At 40.7% G+C, this 20363-nt stretch overlaps 1 protein-coding gene across 1 annotated transcript in view; it reads right to left on the reverse strand.

Moving 5' to 3' along the window:
* Window positions 1-20363, reverse strand: part of GDA (guanine deaminase) — a 49321-nt gene that overhangs the window by 28347 nt on the left and 611 nt on the right. Inside the window, exons 2-4 of the mRNA XM_074953243.1 lie at window positions 9484-9572; window positions 7806-7977; window positions 6404-6491 (exon numbers count right to left, since the gene is read on the reverse strand). Of these exons, the coding sequence (XP_074809344.1) occupies window positions 6404-6491; window positions 7806-7977; window positions 9484-9572 (349 nt within the window). The remainder of the gene's footprint in view (window positions 1-6403; window positions 6492-7805; window positions 7978-9483; window positions 9573-20363) is intronic.

Here is a 20363-nt window from a genome sequence, read left to right on the forward strand (position 1 = left end):
CAGCCCAGGGGAGCCAGACTACCATCTGGCTATGATGACGCCAGAAACACAGTCAGCGTGTTTCAGGTGGATTCCCGGCTGACCCAGTTGCAGACCACTCTTCCACTGTTAGGGCCCTGGGCTGGGATGCGGTGGAGTTAGGTGGGCCCGCATCCCCACTACCATCCCACCCCTAGGGTGGCAGTAATCCCCCTCCTTAGCCCAAGATGCCTGTGCTCCTCGAGCGTCCCTACTGGAGCCCCAGCGACGGTGCTTGGTGCTTGCCCTCGTACTTGAGCCCCACAGACTGTGTTTGCTGCTCACTCCTGCTGGAGCCCCACTTAAAGGCGGGGTGAATAAACTGCTACAGCTCTGCCTGACTGCAGGCCACAGCCCAGCCTGTTTACAGCCCTGCCCTGCTTGAAGGCCAGGCCCCCTTGAAAATCAGTAATTCTCACTTTTTTTTCTTTGCTTGGAAAAGACGCTAGCAGACTAAGGAGGAGGCGTGGCCTCTGTCAGAGGCAGAAGCGGAGGGACAGCCATGCCAGCTTACAAGTTCCTTCAGAACTCTTGGGTAAATACCATCTGTTCATGGTGACTTATTATTGTAAATCAATTTGTTCCAAAAAATTCTCAATTGACACCTCAGTCTGGGACAATTTCTCAGATTTGTCACCTAAAAAGAATGGCTCGGGTGTGGAATCTCCTTCACATCCTCTGCAGTAAAGACTGGTGCAAAGAATTCATTTAGCTTCTCCTCAAAAGCCTTTTCTTCCTTGAGTGCTCCTTTAGCACCTCGATCATCCAACGGCCCCAGTGATTGTTTGGCAGGCTTCCTGCTTTTGCTGTACTTAAAATTGTTTTTGCTCTTCGTTTTTTAATTTTTGGCTAGTTGCTGTTCAAATTCTTTTTTGGCCTGTGTAATTACCTCTTTTACACTTGACTTGCCAGAGTTTATGCTCCTTTTCCTATTTCCTCAGTAGGATTTGATTTCCAATTTTTAAAGGATGCCTTTTTGCCTCTAGCTGCCTCTTTTACTCTGTTGTTTACCCATAGTGGCATTGTTTTGGTTCTCTATTTTTTTAATTTAATTCAAGTCTCTATTATGGTGTTTTTAAAAAGTTTCCATGCAGCTTGCAGGCATTTCACTCTTGTGACTGTTCCTTTTAATTTCCATTTAACTAGCTTCCTCATTTTGGTGTAGTTCCCCTTTCTGAAATTAAATGCTATCGTGGAGGGTTTCTTTGGTTTTCCCCCCTCCTCAAGAAAGACGTTACATTTAATTATTGTATGGTCACCTGTTACTGAGCGGTTCAGCTATATTCACCTCTGAACCAGATCCTGTGCTCCTCGTAGGACTAAATCAAGAACTGCCTCTCCCCCCTTGTAACTCCAAGAAGCAGTCATAATGGGGTCTGGAAACTTTGTTTCTGCATCCTAACGTGAGGTGACATGTGCGCAGTCAATAGAAGGATAATTGAAATCCCCCTTATTATTGAGTTTTCTATTTTTATAGCCACTCTTATCTCCCGGAGCATTTCACCATCACCATCCTGGTCAGATGGTCTGCAGTATATTCCTACTACTATACTCTTATTATTCAAGCTTGGGATTTCTAACCATAGAGATTCTATGGTATAGTTTGATTCATAGAGATCTAATTTAGCACAAATCTCTATGCTTGTATAAAAAGAAGAATAGTGCTGGTGGTGGTAATGCTACCAATATACTTTGGGAATTCTACCTCTACAAGGAATTAGTCTATGAAGACACACAGGATACAAGCCCCTTAAAAGCCTAGATCAAAGAGAAAAGATTCCCCTTAAACTCTGGAAAAATGTGTTTTTCAAGAAAATCAAAACAATGAAAAACTGTCAAAAGCCACCAGTGCTGGATAGAATTCTGACAACAGAAACCAGGAGACATGAATTGTATTGGTGGCTACTGAATGAGTTTTCTAGTTTAGATGCTGCATCATCAAGACTTTGTCACAGGGGCTGCTTTCAGAAATACACAAGTAATTTGTATTTGGCACATGTCAGAATTGAACCACTGGGTGGAGGAAACAGACTCTGAATCTGATCAGAGAGCATCACGTTCATCTGCTTCATGGCCACCAGAGCAAGCACATCCTCCAGCAATTGATCCTGTTGCATTGTTTGCTTGAAAAAAAACAGACAAACTCCATAAAATTGAAACAGTTGAGAGAGCAATCTAAGGGAGGTAGCACTTCAAAGAGGAGATATGTTCTGCAGAATATCTGTGTAAGACTTGTTTGCTAAGGATGCAGTTTATCACTCAGTGGTTTTCTTCCTACTTAAGTAAAATGAATCTTAAAGCAAAATCATCTAATTACACTGCAACAATAATCACCTTATGGCACTGAATTTATCAGCTAATGAGAGAGACTACATAAGATCATTGTCTAACTATAAGGTGGTTCTTCTGTCTATGCTACTACAAAGATATAAAGCCCTACTTTCCTCAGACAACAGTAACTCAGTGAAAACAGCAGAGGGAGACAGTGCCAGACAGGATCTAAGTTTGGATATAAGAAATAACAGGTGAATGGTAGATGCCCTGTGCTTCTATGGAAAAAGTTTCTAAACATGGCATCCAAAAAACAGTCACTTGTAAAATTCCTCTGTGAATATTTAGTTCAAAAATGCACCCGAGAGTGTAGGAGCACATCCAACCCAAACACTTCTCTTTGTTGGAGGCTTTTCCAATGGTAAAGTAGCAAAGTCCATCACTACTAGAGGTGCTGAAGAAGCCCAAGACTTGTACAGTACTCAACCGGCAGTGGACACAAGGATGCTTCTGCATGCTGTATGTTCCAATATGGCTTTTGGGTCTCTTAGTGTCAAAGGGACCATAGTGATTATTAGGTCACCTGACACAGATGTTTTAGTGCTTCCAGGTCACTACTTTCCAAAAATGGAACACACAGATAACATGTGTATTGAACCAGGCACCATTACCAGCACACTTGACAAGCATCACTTCATACTTGTTCATGCAATTTGTGACACATTCACTCCTGATTTCTGCAACAGACTTCCTGCAGTACATTTCTCCGTCATCCCTATTTGGTATGGGGGGGGCGGAGGGGGAATTGTGTTTAATGTCAAAATGAAAGGAGCTTACTGCTTCTGAGATCTTGCCAAATCGGGACAGAGTGATGGACAAGCTGCACTTTCTGTAGTGAGGAAGTAGGTAGTGGTGCTGTATGACTACAGCAAGAAAGAAAAGGAGCTCCACAGGGACCTGAATTGCTTGCGCCTCAATGTAGCTGCCGAAAAGGACAAGTCACTGGCCAAACTCCCACCACATGAGGACAAAAAATTATCTTGGCAAATACCAAATATGGTAGCCACAGTTCTGGTTCTGTCCTTTTGTATTTGCAGTTTGTTTTTGCAGCCATGATCACTATTAAAGCAGCTCTTGCTCAAATCCCAACCCAAATGGCCCTTCCTAACCATTAAAAAACTCACAACTTCCATGAGGCAGATGGCACTCTAAGGGCTTGTCTACACGTGAAATGCTACAGCAGCACCACTATAGTGTCTCACTGTAGACACTACCTACACTGAGGGGAGGGGTTCTCCCCTCCGTGTAAGTAATCCATCATCCGAAGAGGCAGTAGCTAGGTTAACAGAATTCTTCCATCAACCTCACGCCATCTACACTTGGGGTTAGATCAGCTTACCTACGCCACTCAGGGGTGTGGATTTTTCAAGTTCCTGACTGACACAGTAAAGTCAACTTACTTGTCCAGTGTAGATCCGACCTAAGTCAGCAAAATCATCTTGGACTCCCACTGGGCTGTTTCCATCCAGTCTTTGCCTATTTAGACCCCAGTTCAGGAAAGGATTCAAACATGTGCTTAAGTCCATCCCTATTCAGCATAGCACTTAATCAAAGACTAAACTTCAGGCAGCTGCTTAAGTCCCATTGAAGTCAATGGAAGGTAATCATGTGCCTAAATATAGCATGTGCTTAAATGCTGTGCTGAATAGGGATGGCCTGATCTCCGCTGAATTAGGGCCTTAGATTGTAAACTCTTAGGAGCAAAAGACATGTCTCTGTGTGTGTCTTGTACAGCACTGAAAACGGTGTTGGTGCTTATCAAGTAATAATGAGATCAAGCAAACCCTCTACATATTGTCATTTTGAGCACTTACATTTTCACAGAGTAATACCATACAAATCCTATATTTGGTTTAATATATAGTTTGTCTGTGATGTAAAAGTAAATGTAGCATCTGCATCCTCAAACAAGACCGTATTTAAACATCTCTGAAAAGGTCAGCCATAACAGGGCACGACTTGTTATATACCTTGAGTCATTTTCAATTAAAAATGAAACAAGAGCGTTCATAACTGGGTTGAAGTCTATGCCCCTTTTTTGAGGGGCACTCAAACTTAAGATGTCACAAAATAATGAATAATCAGATAAGACTGTGGGCCACATGAGTCTCTTGTTTTATTCCACTGGCTTATCTTTGACATTGCTCCTGGAAAATTATATTAATCCTTTAATCAAGGCCAAATAGCTACACATATTGAGAAAGGGAAGTTGGACATTGATATGCAAAAATGAGCATACAATTGTGTGCTGATATTTGCATGTGCAATTACCATAAATGCACATATAAACAGGGCATTTGTACAGATGACTCGCCAGTTAGGGCCTGATTCACCAAAGTTTAACATATACAGTTTCACACTTGGTTACCAAAATTTTGTTGGCTCACATTATTTTGCTCCATTTGCATGGGATCGCTACTATATGCAAAATTAATGGTAATGGCCCCTTTCACTCATTCCACTAGGAATATGTTCATCATGGTCACAAAAGTTCACATGCTTAATGTTCCTAGGTGTTAAGGAAAGAGCCAAGAGTATATTCCACATTTATTGCATGCAAACTATATCAGAACAAATCCATCATGCTGTCTAAAGTGTTCAAGTCATACAAAGTCATTACTCTGATTTGTTTTGAATTGGAACTGAGGCTGAATTTTGTCCTTATGAAAAAAGAAGACTAACACCACCACAGGATTTGCACGTCATCATATGGGCAAGTGTTATACAAAAGTGTCTGCCCAAAGACATTTCAGTCGTGGGCCTTCAGAGCACAGAGAATCAGTTCTACGTTTGATTTGCACATTCACATGACATTTGCAAATGCAAACCAGTTTAGATTTTGTTTGCATGTGCAAAAGCACAGCTGTAACTTCAGAAGTCAGCCTGAGGGCACACTGAAAATGTGCTTCTGCACAATAAGCCACCTCACAGGAAAAAATATGAAAACATTACAAATTCCAATGGTCTGAATAAATATTTTACTTCCTTGTTTTTGTAAACTTGTATTTCAGTAACTGCAGTCAGGTAAATAGTTCTCCTTTGCCCCAGCTGAGGTTTCCCCAACACTGGGCATCCTGGTGGCAGACATATGCACTGACCCGTGCCTCCTGTGCATGGGAGCTCCTTAGCCAAGAGGCTAAGTACACCAAGGCCAGTACACCAAGAAACATAACTGACCACTCCCCGCTAAGCCAAGGGAAAGAATCAAGATCCTGCCTCAGCTCCCCTTCCCCAGGCCTAGTTGCAGGGGAGGGGAAAATCCTTGTGCACCTCTCACTTACCCCCTTTCTCAGGATTGATGACTCCAACCATTCAAAAATCATGAGTACAGTCTAAACCCGCCCACGAGATTGTTTTAAAGCTAGTCAATATTTTTAACCCAATGAGACTTAAACAAATATTCGGTTCTTTTTTTCCTGTCTTCAGATTTCTTAGCCTTCACGGGTTATTCGTGTCAAGTTTTCTCCACAAGCAGAAGGGCTAGAAACTTACTTTTTAAAAATGAAAGCTGAGATTTTCACAAAAATCACTTGATTTTGGAAACTGAGGATTTAAGAAAGATTCCAAGTTATCGCAAGCCATGCAATAACATAGTGGGAGTTGACAACATTGCTTTCCCTGTGGATTGGAGAGAAGAGCTTGGTGCAGCTCCCTCTCTCCAGATTTGAGGGGTGAGTGAAGATCTTGGCACTGACCCCCACCCCAATGCCTGAGTGGGAGAGGGAGCAAAGATATTGGCTGTTTCTCCTGCCGTTTAGGCATAGGATCTTCCAGTACCCAAGCAGCAACAGAGCAGGAGCAGCAGAGCCACATAAAGAGATGAGTGATGTACTAGTTGATTTGGGAGCTACAATTGTTTACTGGGACATGGGGTGGCAGTGGTGGTAATTAATGGAGCAGAGGGTAAATGGGAGTCAATGAGTGGGAGAGGGATTGAACAATTGAGCAGGGATAGTTGGATTTCAGGGAGAGAATAAATAGAGGGGCAGATTCTTAACTGGTGTAAATCAGCATAGCTGCATTGATTTGAGCAAACTCACTCTTACATTCTTACCTATAATTTCAGCAAGTAGCAAAGAAGCAGCTGTGTGAATTGTTGCAAAGTAGCATGCTGTAGTCGTGCCATTCTTTAGCGTTCTTCTCTATAAAAAGAATTCAGTTTTGAGCTGTATGAAAAAAAAGTGTCACATTGCCAAAATGACAGAACATGCAATCAGTGATTTTAATCCACAAGATGGCTCTACAGAATTTTGCACTGACTTGGACTGAAAGAGAAGTGAGGAGCAAAAAAATACTAATTTTATAGCCAATTCTTATTAATGTATTTAAAGGGAAAACTACAGCTGATATGGGCTGATATACTTATCAGTTCAAAACTGTAACAGTTCCCTTCATCCCACAACGTGTCCTTTGGATTCATGTCCTCCCTCGATGGTAAACTGCAAGAAGACTATAAACATCTGCTTCAGGGAGTAGGTATCTCTTAAGGAAGCTGCAGTGAGGTGAGGCCTCTACTCAAGAAACCAATGTGTGATGCTGACAATACACTACCTAATCTTTCATCTTTGGGTCAGATCATAGAGAAACCGTATCCAGGTATAGTCTCCCTGAAGTAGATGTTGATAGTCTCCTTTGGCTTGGGGTTGTGCAGCAGTCACTGGCTTTACTTGTGTTGATTGCATTTTAAATTTTGGCAAAGGTGCCTGGAGCCTAGGATAGGTGATATATATGTTAATTGCTGCCTATCATGTGATGAAATGAGTTCTGATGTAAGCAACTAGGCAAAAAGACATATATACATTATGGATAATTTGAGTGAATTTATACTTAGACAGTCTTAACTGAGAAGTTCACAACTATTTCATATTAATTTTATGGACTTTTACAACGGTTGAAGTAGGAACTATCTTGGTGATGCACATTATAATAAAGGGCTATCTAGATTCTTATATTGGTCCCCATCACAGTAGTATCTTACTTTTTAGCAAAGTACACATTTAATAAAGGTGAGACAGCATTGTCAATTAAATGCTGTTTTACTGAGAAACACATATTGACAAAGTCCACAAAGCTGGTATTTTCAAGTAACAGACTTGTGCAATAAGTTTCTTTTTCATTCATATTACAATTTTAGTGGAACTACATCATAGTTATACTTGTACTAGATTGCTAAACTTGAACCAACTTTGCAAGCCACTAAAACCCTAAAAAACAGAAGCTAAGAATACCTTGAACTTCGCTGAGTTCACACTCTTAGACATCAGAATTAGAAAGGGATAATCTTGAACAATGACAATATTCCCAATTTATTTAGTTCCTATTTTTCATAATATAAATTTTAATATACTTCCTTATTATTTTTTTTTAGTTGTACTGTCAGCTTCTGAAAGCTGATATAGTTCATTAATGTGCACTTTACCTTATAATAGTATGCAGAAGACACTTGCTGTACTTACTACAACTCTGGTGTATACTTCTTCAGCAAAATCATTATCTTTGTATTTGACTTCTGTTGGAAATGTATATGTGTTTAACCATTCCAAAAGAGGTAGATCTATTCTTGATCCAGCAAATGCATACTGAGGTGCATGGATATGAGTATCAACCATTCCTGGCATGAAGAATTCACTGTTTAAAAAAAAAATCATAGTAGTTTTGGATTTTTAAATAATTGCTCTTAAAGAAGAACTTATGTTTTTGTTTTGTACAACATGCTTGTGTGATGGCCCCCAGCATGACTGGTCTGCAGGGTTTGAACCCCAGATCTTCAGCATCCAAAGTACAGACGTCTACTAAGGAAGTAAATCCTTTTACTGTGTGCAGCATCAAGTACTCTAGGACGCTGCCTTGTGTCACCACAACTACCCCTCTGAGTGGATTTCCAGCACCAGAAGCCCTGGGTCATGGGCTCCGCCAGGAATTAAAAGTAAATATGATGTCAAATATTTTTAAAATCATAGAAAATAATAATTTTCCCCTCTTGTAGTCTCTCAAAACTCTTATTCTCATACTCTGAAGTTATTTTCTTGGAAACTAATTTCTATGGCTATAAATATTTCTTCCAAATGTGACGAGATGTCTAAAAAAATGCATTTGGCAATGGTGCTGAGTGAATCGTCCATAATAACGTATTTGCTGAATTTCACTTTTTTCTATTTATGAAATGATGAACAAACCATGAAAGTCTCAGATGTATTTGTTCAAAATTATTCACAAATTTCTTCATGAGTTTTCCTGTATGAAGTTTGTGCATTGTTAATTAAGAACATTTTATATTCAAACTTTTGAAATTTGCTCTGTGTTAATTTGTTCCATAAGTCACATGCTACAGTTTCTGCCCCCTGATTGGGTGACATATGTAACTAACCTACACAGCATGTATTTTGAATATTACAATTAAGTATACAACTCAAAATTCACATCTGCCAAATATTCAGGCATTTTTGTTTCAAATTTGCTTCTTGTTACTATTTTGATAATAAATATTGACAATTTGAATGTTCTCAAAGCACAAACACAAGAATTGTAAGTATAGTTGAATCAAAACTCATTTTTGAATTTGGATTAATATTGGCAGAATTTTGTTTGTATGTGTTATTTGCTCAACTGTTCAATAGTGTGAAATGTACAAATGTGTCATATTTTGAAATCTATGCCTCAGTCTTATCAGACAGGTAGGTAACGCAAACAGAGATCATGCTAACTGCCAGCTCAGACAGAATTTTAAAGTGAAGTGCTACTCCAATTTATTAACTCAGCCATGGAGTTTTCCGCCTGCTGCCAACAAAATGGACAACAGAATGTAAATTTACACCTCTAAAAAAGATAGAGAATATTGTTTACAGTGATGCAAAAAGAATAGGTTATTTGTCAAGCCTAAATAAGGCTTTACAATCTGAGAGTTATGAATCAGGTAGCACAATTCACTCATTGCTAAACTCCCAACTCATGGAATGAAAAAAGCGTATTCATGGTCCACATTTAGGGCCCAATCCACAATGCCTTGCACAGGGAAAACCACAAAGGACAGAATGGAGTCTGGATCCATAAGTGCAAATACATATGTAATACTTCAGTCATCCAGGGACCAAATTGAAACCAAAATGACTAAATGAACTTAAATACAATACCTACTGATTACTAAGCTCTCTTATATCAGATGCTTTGAAGCCCCACTTCTTAGCTAGTTGCTCTTGCTGATCTGCTTGCTCCAAAAACACAATCTAAGGAGAAAAACAAAATAAATGTTAAATGTTTTAATATTGCATTTAAATATATACACAACATTAATATCACATGATGACAAAATAGTAATCATTTTACAACATCTGATTTTAAGTGCATGCTTCTTTACAGCAGAAATGGGCTTATATTAAAACACGTTCTACCTCATTTCTCAGGTCTGACTTTGAAATGCCTATTCACGGTCCTAAGCAAACCAACCCACGAAACTAAGGAAACCAACCCACCTTGTACCTGTAACTTCTTATGGGAAGTGAATCCAGGCACTATATACACTCAGTAACAAGTCCACCACTATGTGATTGGCATAGTTGCAGCATCTACCTTCACACTTCATAACAGCTGGTGTACAACAATTCTGCTAGTAGTACTGGGTTTCCCAGTTACAGCTCTATGGATCTGTTTTAGCGCCTGCACTGTTCAATCTCTATATCAGCAACACTGCAGTCACATCATCCTGTAAATTCATCTATGCAGATTATATTGTGTTAGCAACGCAAGCATCCTCTCTGAAGGCCACAGAGAAGGTTACGAAAAATGACTTCCAGACACTTGAGATGTATTTCAAAGCTTGGCAACTGAAACCCTTCGAAAACACTCATCTCTGCCTTCCACTTGAACAACTACGAGGCCAACGTGCCGTCAAAAGCGGACTTTTCTAGTCTGCCTTTATTGCATGACCACAATCCATGGTACCTTGGAGTTACCATCGATTGGATGCCAAGCTATTGCCAATACCGTGACACCACCAAAAAGAAGGGTTAACATCATTCAGTAGCTTGCTAACACATCCTGGGGATGTGATGCCTGTGTTGGGATGGTGCCAAATTGGTATGGCCATATTGAATGAATCGTTTGAGTATAACTTGGCATGACTTAAACATGGGTGAATGGCTGCAGAGGATCCTGGGAGCAGGTTCCCTTTAAGCAGAAGCAAATTTGATAAAGAACTGGCAAAGTCTGCATGTACGATCGATATTGAACCTATTGGTTGGCAAATATGGGCCCATGCAAAAGTAAATATCACATGTATAAAGTTCCAGCGTGGAGCGCAGGTCAACCTCGTTATAATGACCATACAGCAAGGACACCATGCAGAGAGCCAGAGCGAATGACTGATAAGTGTGTAAATGTGGGGTGATCTTCATTCAGTACCACCCTCCCCAGCCCCTTCTAAAACACTAATTATGTAAACTTAGTCACCACACGCCCACAGAGCATGCTTTTAAGGCATGAAACTCCTTTGAGGAAAAAGAGTGTAAGAATGAAGCAAAGTAAATTGCTGTGGTTGATATTCCTTAATTGACACTTGAAGCAGCAACGCTGCTAGACAGAGTAGCCAGAACTCTGCTCCGTGAGCTTGAGTAGGACTGTGAACCAGAGGGGTCTCAAGGCAAGCAAGGCCTTGCTTCGAGGGAATCCGAGACAGACCAGAGGGCTGAGAAGAACAGACCAGGAGGGAAGAAGCCATCTATGAAATTGGTAATCACCTTCTCTGTTTCCCAAGCAGGAACTGCGTGAGGCTAGCGCAGGGCCTGTTTCTGTATGTTTGTGAAAGAGAGACTTGTTAAGAGAAATGTATTTCTCTTAATGTATAGCTCTTTATGTCTAACATAGGAGTTATGTGCTTCATATAACCCTTTACTGCTTGTGTAATTCCTTCTCAATAAACTGCTGTGTATTGAAGATAATTACTGTGGACCTTTTTCACTGGTATGACAGTAATCTGCTCCACCGGCAGCCCGTAAAGATCCATTTCAGGGGTAGTAGTGCCCTCTGTTGTCAACAGCATGCAGACTTTGAATGTCAGTACAAGCCCTTGTTTTGTCACCGGTGGAGTACTGCGCACCAGTTTGGTGCAACAACTCCCCCACCATTCTCATTAACACTGAAATCAATGCCATGCTTAAGATTGTTAGCAGCTCTCTCAAATCAATGTCAACACCATGTCTACCAGTTATGGCAGGCATTATGCCTGCCAACATCAGGCAAGATGCTGCTGTGGTCCAGGAGCACAATAGGATCCTGGCCGCTTGGGATCTGCCGATACAACAAGATCTCAATTTGCTGCTACTCTCCCGATCCAAATCCAGGAAGCCTTTCTGGATCCATGCATCACCACTACAGGCCAACCAAAAGGATGCCAGCACTCACTGGCTTGAATTGTGGGCCACTTGTGATGTCCCAAACAAAGACTTGGTTGAAGATCCAACAAAAGAAGTCGCAGGATTCTGCCTTCCCTGTAGGAAGGGGCCTGCACTAAACTGCATTCAGACTATGCAGGGAAGGTGTGGATATTTCCTCCACAAATACAAAATCCAAAAACCACCAAATTGTAACTGTGGTGAAGTACAAATCATGCAACACATCCCAGACAATTGCCTCATTCACACTTGCAGTGGTGGTACAAAGGGGATCCACCTAGCTACCGCAGAAGCATTAGAATGCCTTTCAAATCTTAAAATTCAATTATAATCCCAGGCCATTGCTTTTCAAATGCCATATGAAAGAAGAGGCAGCTCTATGGTGGCCTTACTGGAACTCACATTTACAGTATCCAGCAATTTAAGGGCCAAAAGAATTGCCTAGCATAAATATAAGGGAATAAACTATAATGCTATAAGCAACTTTATACTGGCATAATTGCATCCATACTAGGGCGGTGTAAATATTAACTATTCTAATTTCTAAACACATATAGTTATAGTGGTACAAAAACTGTACATTGATCAGTCCTTAGACAAGATTTAACAACCGATGTAACACACAATAAGATGGAGCAGGGATAGGGAAGACAAGGACGACAAAACAGCAAAAAAGCCACCCATGGTTTAACATGGACCAGCTAGGTACCATGGATACATGGTGCTTATAAGTTAGCTTTATTTAATGAAAAGATATAAACAAGGGTCTCCATGAAGAAAATCTAAGAATTTGTAAACAATAATGAAGACTTTAACTGAAAAAGCTGATTTTTTTTTTCATAATGCTGCATATTTTTGAATAGTGTGTGATTGCAGATTTTTCACTAAGTTCCTCTGGAACCTTAGGACACTACAATAAAATAAATATTTAACAATAATCACAGAAGTGTAATAATCCATTGACACTTCACATAAGGCAACATCTCTCTCTCTCTCTTTTGAAAGTGTGTTTGGTGTGTTCAGTCCGTTGAACACCTTCAGGTGTTTTATAATTCAGACCTACTGGAATTTGTGATTGAGCAATAAAGAAAATATCACAGAGATACTGAAGTAAAAATGGGTGGGAAATGACTAACGCTAGCTACTGAACAGAGTAAGTGAGAGAGAGACAAACATGAACTACCAGATGGCAAATGCTGGAAACAGACTTGTTGCCATGGAACGGGAGTGGGTATTTTATTCATAGCAAACCATTACTCAAGATGTTTTTGAAATGATTCAGTTCTGGAACAACAGAAAACCTTACTGTAATCAGTCATGCAGAATTCATCCTAACAGAAATATACAGTCCCTAAAGACAGAAAAATTAAGCAATAACATAGGGCTGAGTGAAAGATTAGTCTAGAACCATGAATGAAATTAAATCAGAGTAAGGGTGGGTTCTAGTACTTCCCCTGAAAATCAACCTAGGTCAATGAACATCCATAAACATGGGCTCATGCTGTTCACACAAACATAGGTTCCCCACAAGGCGTCACATACACAGCCTTCAAGTATCTTTGCTTTTGAGTTGTATGTTCCTGTGTATAACAACTGACACCTAATTAATAATGGTCGCTGGGTCATATTTTTCATTACTCATTGACATCAATGGAAAGTGGATGCAAAATACTGCCATATCAAAATGGTAATGTATTGCACTCTTCTTGCACTGGTGCAAACAATTACACTGGAAAATCAGGGCCTCTGTGTCTGAGAAAGAACTAGAGAACAACCAGGGACTTTATGATGCAAGAAAAGTTTTTAATTACTTCCTAACCATTCAAACAGGTGACTGCACCATGGAAATTAATTCAAACTATGTTATTTTCAAAGGAATCAGATAAAATCCCTTTTCCCACGCAAGTACAGTTACATGATCTGGAACTAGTTCTCCCATATGACCAGGGTGGATTGGTTGTACCAATGACAGAATACTAAACGGGCACTGGTGCCCAGTTTCCATCTAGTGCACTGTAATAACAAGAAATGGAATCTTCAGATTAACCCAGATACCAATGGTACTTCTGATCAGTACTGGGAGAGATTGCCAGTACTCGTGAGTACCTTTTGTCTTTCTGAAGTTTATTAAAAATGTGGAATGAGTTTATACAATTCTGTATAATTCAAAATAGAATTGCAGTTCTCCACATCAATCACTCACCCATAATTCCTGGTAGCCTAAAGCACTTGTGACCCAACTTTTACAGTGTGGGAAACTAAGAGAAAAATTGCTTTACAGGTTTGTTTGTAGGTGAAGCTCTTATTTCATGGAAGCAGTAAGTTGACATCCCACACACTTCTACCTTTTTCACTACCTACTACTTCATATGTATATACAAATCAGAATAGAAACATGCCCAAACTTCATTTGATTATATTGAAGTACAGTAGTAACTGACTCTCCACTGCTGAATAGAGGTGATAAGTCATTTATGTACCTTTTTTTTCTCCTTAGTGAATAAACCTATGTCACCAATGAGAGATGAACTTAAACATGATTTATTTCAGATCATAACCAGTCTGAAATTTGCAGTCATGTTCCAACTCATTTCAGTATGGTCATTAATATTTTTATTTACTGTGTTTAATTTATACAGCATCCAAAACCAGGCTTGGCACTTCACGGATGAGGTTGCAAATCTGAGGTCCTAATCCTGCAAAGATTTGAATCCCATAGAAGTCAATTAGGATGATTCATATGCTTAAAGTTAAACACGTGTGTAAGTCTTTGCAAGATCGGAGCCTAATTTTAGACAGAAAGGGACAAACCAGTATAACATACAGAAGAGGTGGGATGGGAAAAAGGTCAACAGCAATAAGATCACATGGTTATTCAACCGAGGCAAGTTCACATCTAATGGTTTAATTAAATTACTATCAATTTATGGTGTTACTTACAGAATCTGTTTTACCTCAACCAGGCTAAATTAGCTTCATCTTGGCAGATGCACTTTGTACCAAATGTCATTAACCCATCTTTATATGGCTGGACTTTTCCCATCTTGGATTTTATATATTATAAATGTAAGTATATTTTGTTTTGTTAAAAGCCCATAAAATTGTTTCCTTCTTTCTTCCAAATGTGAATTTTTCCACAAAATTCTACTGGCCCAAGGCTCAATATGGATAATATTCAGTCCTGGTCCAGTGCATACATAAGTTCTATTATCTCGCAAAACACCAGAGCTAGTATTTGGTCTTGAGACTCCATCCTTTCTCATGCTTCTATCTTTGTCGGATTGTGAGATTATCAGACTTTAAAATTACAACATTAGAAACAATTATTTTAGAGCAAAATATAAAAACTATTTTTAATATCTTAAATTTTAAGTGATAATTTTTCTTGCCTTCCATGGGTCTTTACAATTATATGAATGATAGTAAGAAAAAGTAGTTTTACAGGTTTTTAACCCTCAGAGGAGTGAAGTTCTGGAATAGCCTTCCACGGGGAACAGTAGGGGCAAAAAACCTGACTAGCTTCAAGACTGAGCTTGATACATTTATCGGGGGGATGATATGATGAGACTGCCTACAATGACAATCTGCGACTGCTAGCAACAAATATCTCCAACAGCCAGCGATGGGATGCTAAACGGGTAGGACTCTGCGTTACTACAAAGTGTCTGGCTGGTGGGTTTTGCCCACATGCTCAAGATCTTACTGATCACCATATTTGGGGTCAGGAAGGAATTTCCCATGGGTCAGATTGGCAGAGACTCTGGGAGTTTTTCGCCTTTGTCTGCAGCATGGGTCACTTGCCTCAGTGTAAATGGTGGATTCTCTGTAACTTGAAGTCTTTAAACCAGGATTTGAGGATTTCAGTAACTCAGCCAGAGGTTCGGAGTCTATTTCAGGAGTGGGTGGGTGAGGTTCTGTGGCCTGCAATGTGCAGGAGGTCAGACTAGAGGATCATAATGATCCTTTCTAACCTTAAAGTGTCTGAGTGCAGGGAGATGAAAAAATTAGGACCATTAAAAAAACAACCCTAAAACCTCTGTAAAATATGAAATAAACAGAATATAGGATGATTGGTAAGAAAGAAGTGGATTTCTTGGTACTTGTTTTGGATGACTTGTATAACTACTGCAAAGCAGTCATTCTAAATTCATGCTAATAAAACCATCATAAAACCCCACACTATCATGTTTAATTGAATACACATTTGAAAATGCACAACTGAGCATGCACAGTGTTACATTCCATTAAATTGTTAGCTGCCCACTTAAAGATCAACATACTGCACATCTTTGCATAGCTTGTTAAATGAGCAACTGGTTAGATAAAAGAAAAGGAGTACTTGTGGCACCATAGAGACTAACAAATTTATTTGAGCATAAGCTTTCGTGAGCTACAGACTAAATGTGTTAGTCTCTAAGGTGCCACAAGTCCTCCTTTTCTTTTTGCGGATAGAGACTAACACGGCTGCTACTCTGAAACCTGGTTAGATAAACATTTGCTGGCTCAACGAACTGATAAACTGAGATGGTCAAGCCAGCAGAGCTTATATGCTACACAAGACAAATAGCAGAAAACGGCCCTCGCAAAATTGTCTGGTGAAGACAGAAATGTCTGTGAATTACACAAGCCAGTTATGGTCCACTTTTTATTATTTTTAATAAACCATAGGAACTTAAATGCAAAAGAATGTTTACTGAAATATGAAGGTTGTCAGTAAACATTCAAAGGTTAAGGAATTACAAAATTAAGGTTGCTCTAGCTATGCTAAAGTCAGCTATCTATATGAAGTCCCTTTAACTATAAACATTAATGTATTACTTTTACTATTAACTTTTAAAATACACAGAATATGTAATAAAAATGAGTTAATGTTGCTGGAGCAACCTTAGCAGTGGAGTTTCCAGAGCATGAGTGCTTTCTGTGTGCCTGATCTCGCAGCTCTGGGGCTTAGTTATGACTCTTAGAAGCATGCAGGGAAGGAGTGAGCTATAGGGCCTGCATGGCAGTAGCTGAAAGCATTATGCTTGCATAGTGCAGAGACAGACAGGATAATACCTCCAGGAGGGAGGAGTTCAGCAATAACATGGCCAAAAAAAGATGTAGTATCTCCTCCCCTAACGTTGACTTCTGGGAATTGGCTGTGTGTAGGAAGATTAGGACCCTGCCTATGACCCAAACCACCCAGCCATCGCCCCTCTGAGTGTGCCGTGTCACTGGCAAAGCTAGGTGTGTCCCCCATTGATGCAAAGGGCATGCAAACTGTCATTCTCAAGGGTTGCACACTTCACTGCTTATGGAGGCTGAGTTGTACACCCAAAGAGGGAGAGCAGCATCTTAAGCAGCTGCCTGCAATATGTGTAGGCCACAGCAGGGGCACCACAGGTATTACCTTCACTCAGCACCAAAGGAGCACTCTGTGGGCCTGATTTTCCTCTCACACCAGTGAAAATCAATCTTCTATGGTTTTCTGGTTTTCACCAAAATCATTAGGCTTCTGTCTATTGGTGCCTTGAACATCCCTGGAAATTTTGGTATTGATTGCACGTGCAGTGCCACAACCCTTCCCAGGCTAAAGTTTGTGATTGCTTAGGAGCCACCAGAATTGTCTGTTGCAGTAGAGGGTGGGAGGGGCAGGAACTTACTCTCTATCCTGGAACCAAAATGCCCTGTCCTTCTACAGCACCACCTAGCTGAAGATCTCAAAGAGCTTTACAGGCCTCAGGGAATTCCCCTTCCCACCCCACCCAGGCCAACTGGATGCAAAGGAAAATAAGATTCATTGCCATCAGTTCGTGCTGCCTTGATCCCCTCCTTCTCTACTGCTCTGTCCTAGACCTCCCCAGCATGCAACCTCCATGATGCCCACACCCAAGCTGCCATTGAATACTCTGGTCTTCTAACTCTGCTCCCTTCTTAAGTCATCTCTCCCCTTGACTCCTGCAACCGCCTTGTCTCTGGCCCAGCTGAGACGTGTTCCCACTTGGCTCAGCCAAAGTGCTGCTGCTAAAATCACCTTTCTCCTCTGCTGTTCTGTTCATATCACTCACTTCTTCAGAGTCTCCAATGTCCTTCTCCTGCTTTCTGCATCCGGGTCAGACTTCTCCTCCTCTCTAAGACCCTACCCAGCTCCTACCCTCCTGCTTCCACTTTGCTCAGCCCAAGCCCTCCCTCTCACCGCCCCTTTGTAACCTTCTCGCCATCATCTTTCTACTGCCTTCCACGCCTTCCCTTCTGCATGGGAGTCTCTTCCTCTTCCGATGGGTCACATGACTTCCAGCTTCTCTTTCACATCCCTCCCCAGGACTCACTCCTTCCTGCAGTGACCTCTATGAGATTCCTGCACAGACCCCTGATGTGCTCTGTGAGTCTGAACTGTCCCATTTTAGAGAGTCTTATATTTTAATTCCTCGACAAAAATATTGAAATATTTCCCAAATATACAGAATATATTTGAATGATAAGGCTAATCAAGTTTCTAATCTTGCAGTCTTTACACAATCACTGATTCCAATGGGAGCTCTGCATGAATTAAAACTGCAGAATCAGGCACTATGTGTGGGGAAAATACAGTGATTCAGTGGACACTGCAATAATAAAATATAACAGTAGAAGTTTAAAGTATTGAACTCACTAACCTTGAAATATATTAAGCAAACTCTTTAACCACTCACTCAACTATGTTGTCTTTGGTTGGCAGCCACCCCGATGTATAGAAATTTAACTTTTTAGCCAGAGACCTTTGAAGTTAAGAAGAGTCTTTCCATTGACTTCAGTGAGTTTTACACCAACCGTTAATGAGCCATAAGAAGGCTCCCACAATGGCTCATGAAAGAGGAAGTTAGGTCCTAATCCTGTAATCAAATCTGTATTTCATGAAAACCCAGTCAGATCAAAGTGCAAAGTTCAGGTAATAGTGAAAATAAGAAGCGTGGGAGGGGGAGTGTGTTTTTAAGGGCTTCAAAGTCTGCTAGTCATGCCTGTCAAATTTCATGCAAGCCAGACATAAATTGCTGTATTCCTCCTTATAACAAAAAGGGGAAATGGTGATGAAAATGATCTTTCTATAATTTATCTACACATGAAGCTACATTGGAGTCAGTGGGATTCCACAAGGCTCAAGGATCTACCTGTGCAGAGCTCATTGTAGGATTGAGGCCAACATTTAGTACTGTTAGGGCAATAACATAGCTTCCCCATCATATTTGATCTTGCACAATTAATAAAAATAATTTTCTTTTTTTTAATTGGCTCACATAACTGAATCAGTAATCTATCAGTTATATTAATAATTCTAATTTTACAGAGTACTTTTTATTTTCAAAGCTCTGTATAATCACCAGTCAATTATTACTTTGTATGTACATTTTTGTTTCTGACAAGAGAAAATGTCTAGGGCAGGGGTGGCCAACCTGAGCCTGAGAAGGAGCCAGAATTTACCAATGTACATTGCCAAAGAGCCACAGTAATACGTCAGCACCCCACCCCCATCAGCTCTCCCACTCCTAGTGCCTCCTGCCCACTGGCAGTCCTGCCGATCAGCACCTCCCTCTCCCTCCCCACACCTCCCAACCAGCTGTTTCGTGGGGTGCAGGAGGTTCTGGGGGGAAGGGGAGGAGCGAGGGCACGGTAGGTTATGGGGAGGGGGCGGGAACGGGTGGAGTGGGGGCAGGGCCTGTGACAGAGCCAGGGGTTGCGCCGCGAGCACCCCCTCGGCACATTGGAAAGTTGGCGCCCATGTCTCCAGCCCCGGAGTCGGTGCCTATACCAGGAGCCGCATATTAACTTCTGAAGAGCCGCATGTGGCTCCGGAGCCACAGGTTGGCCATCCCGGTCTAGGGAGACTATTCAACACTACACAAAGAGTTATGTGCTATTCTAGAAATAATTTAAAACGATATATTCTGAATTTTATTTTTACTGAGAATGGAAAATCAAAATTAAAAACTGGAGGAAACATTTATGGTCCAAATTAACTGCTGTTTTGAAAACAGTGAAAACAAAGTAATCGATACATCATGGGCAGGTTCCTCCAAAGATGCCAAGTAGTTTATCCTGTCTGTGAAGCTAACTCTTTGAATTACCAGTTACCTCTAGCTAATGCCTACCGATCATAAAATATTTGCTTCTATTGCTTCCCCCTATTTACTTTGTTTCCTTAAATATTTTCAACCGCTTCCTAAAGATTTGCAGCAAAAATGAGCCTGAACATCTTTTCCCCCTCCTCCCACCCTTTGCAGAGAATTGACTCAAGAAATCAAATTACAATTTCAAGCCACAAGTGAGAGCAAATTAATACTTCGGGAGACATCTGTGTAGCTGGAAATGAATATGCCACAGCATTTCAAATCTTCTTAAAGAAAGGCAGAGATACGCCAAAAATTCATCCACATCATTTATGTCTGGTTTTTGACAGCTCTTCAGGCCACTCTGCTTCATGCCCTCCTCGGCTAAAACCCCACTGCAACATCACAAGGAGAGTCACTCAAAAACACAGCATGCATGCGCCCACGTTAACCACACACCTGTTAACCTGACAGGTGGCAGGCATGTACATACCCCCACTAGAACACACAGATGCAACGCTACCGAAAACCCATCTCGCCCCCACATGGCACCACATGCAAAACC

Source organism: Natator depressus, chromosome 5 (assembly GCF_965152275.1).
Source record: "Natator depressus isolate rNatDep1 chromosome 5, rNatDep2.hap1, whole genome shotgun sequence".
Classification (NCBI taxonomy): domain Eukaryota; kingdom Metazoa; phylum Chordata; order Testudines; family Cheloniidae; genus Natator; species Natator depressus.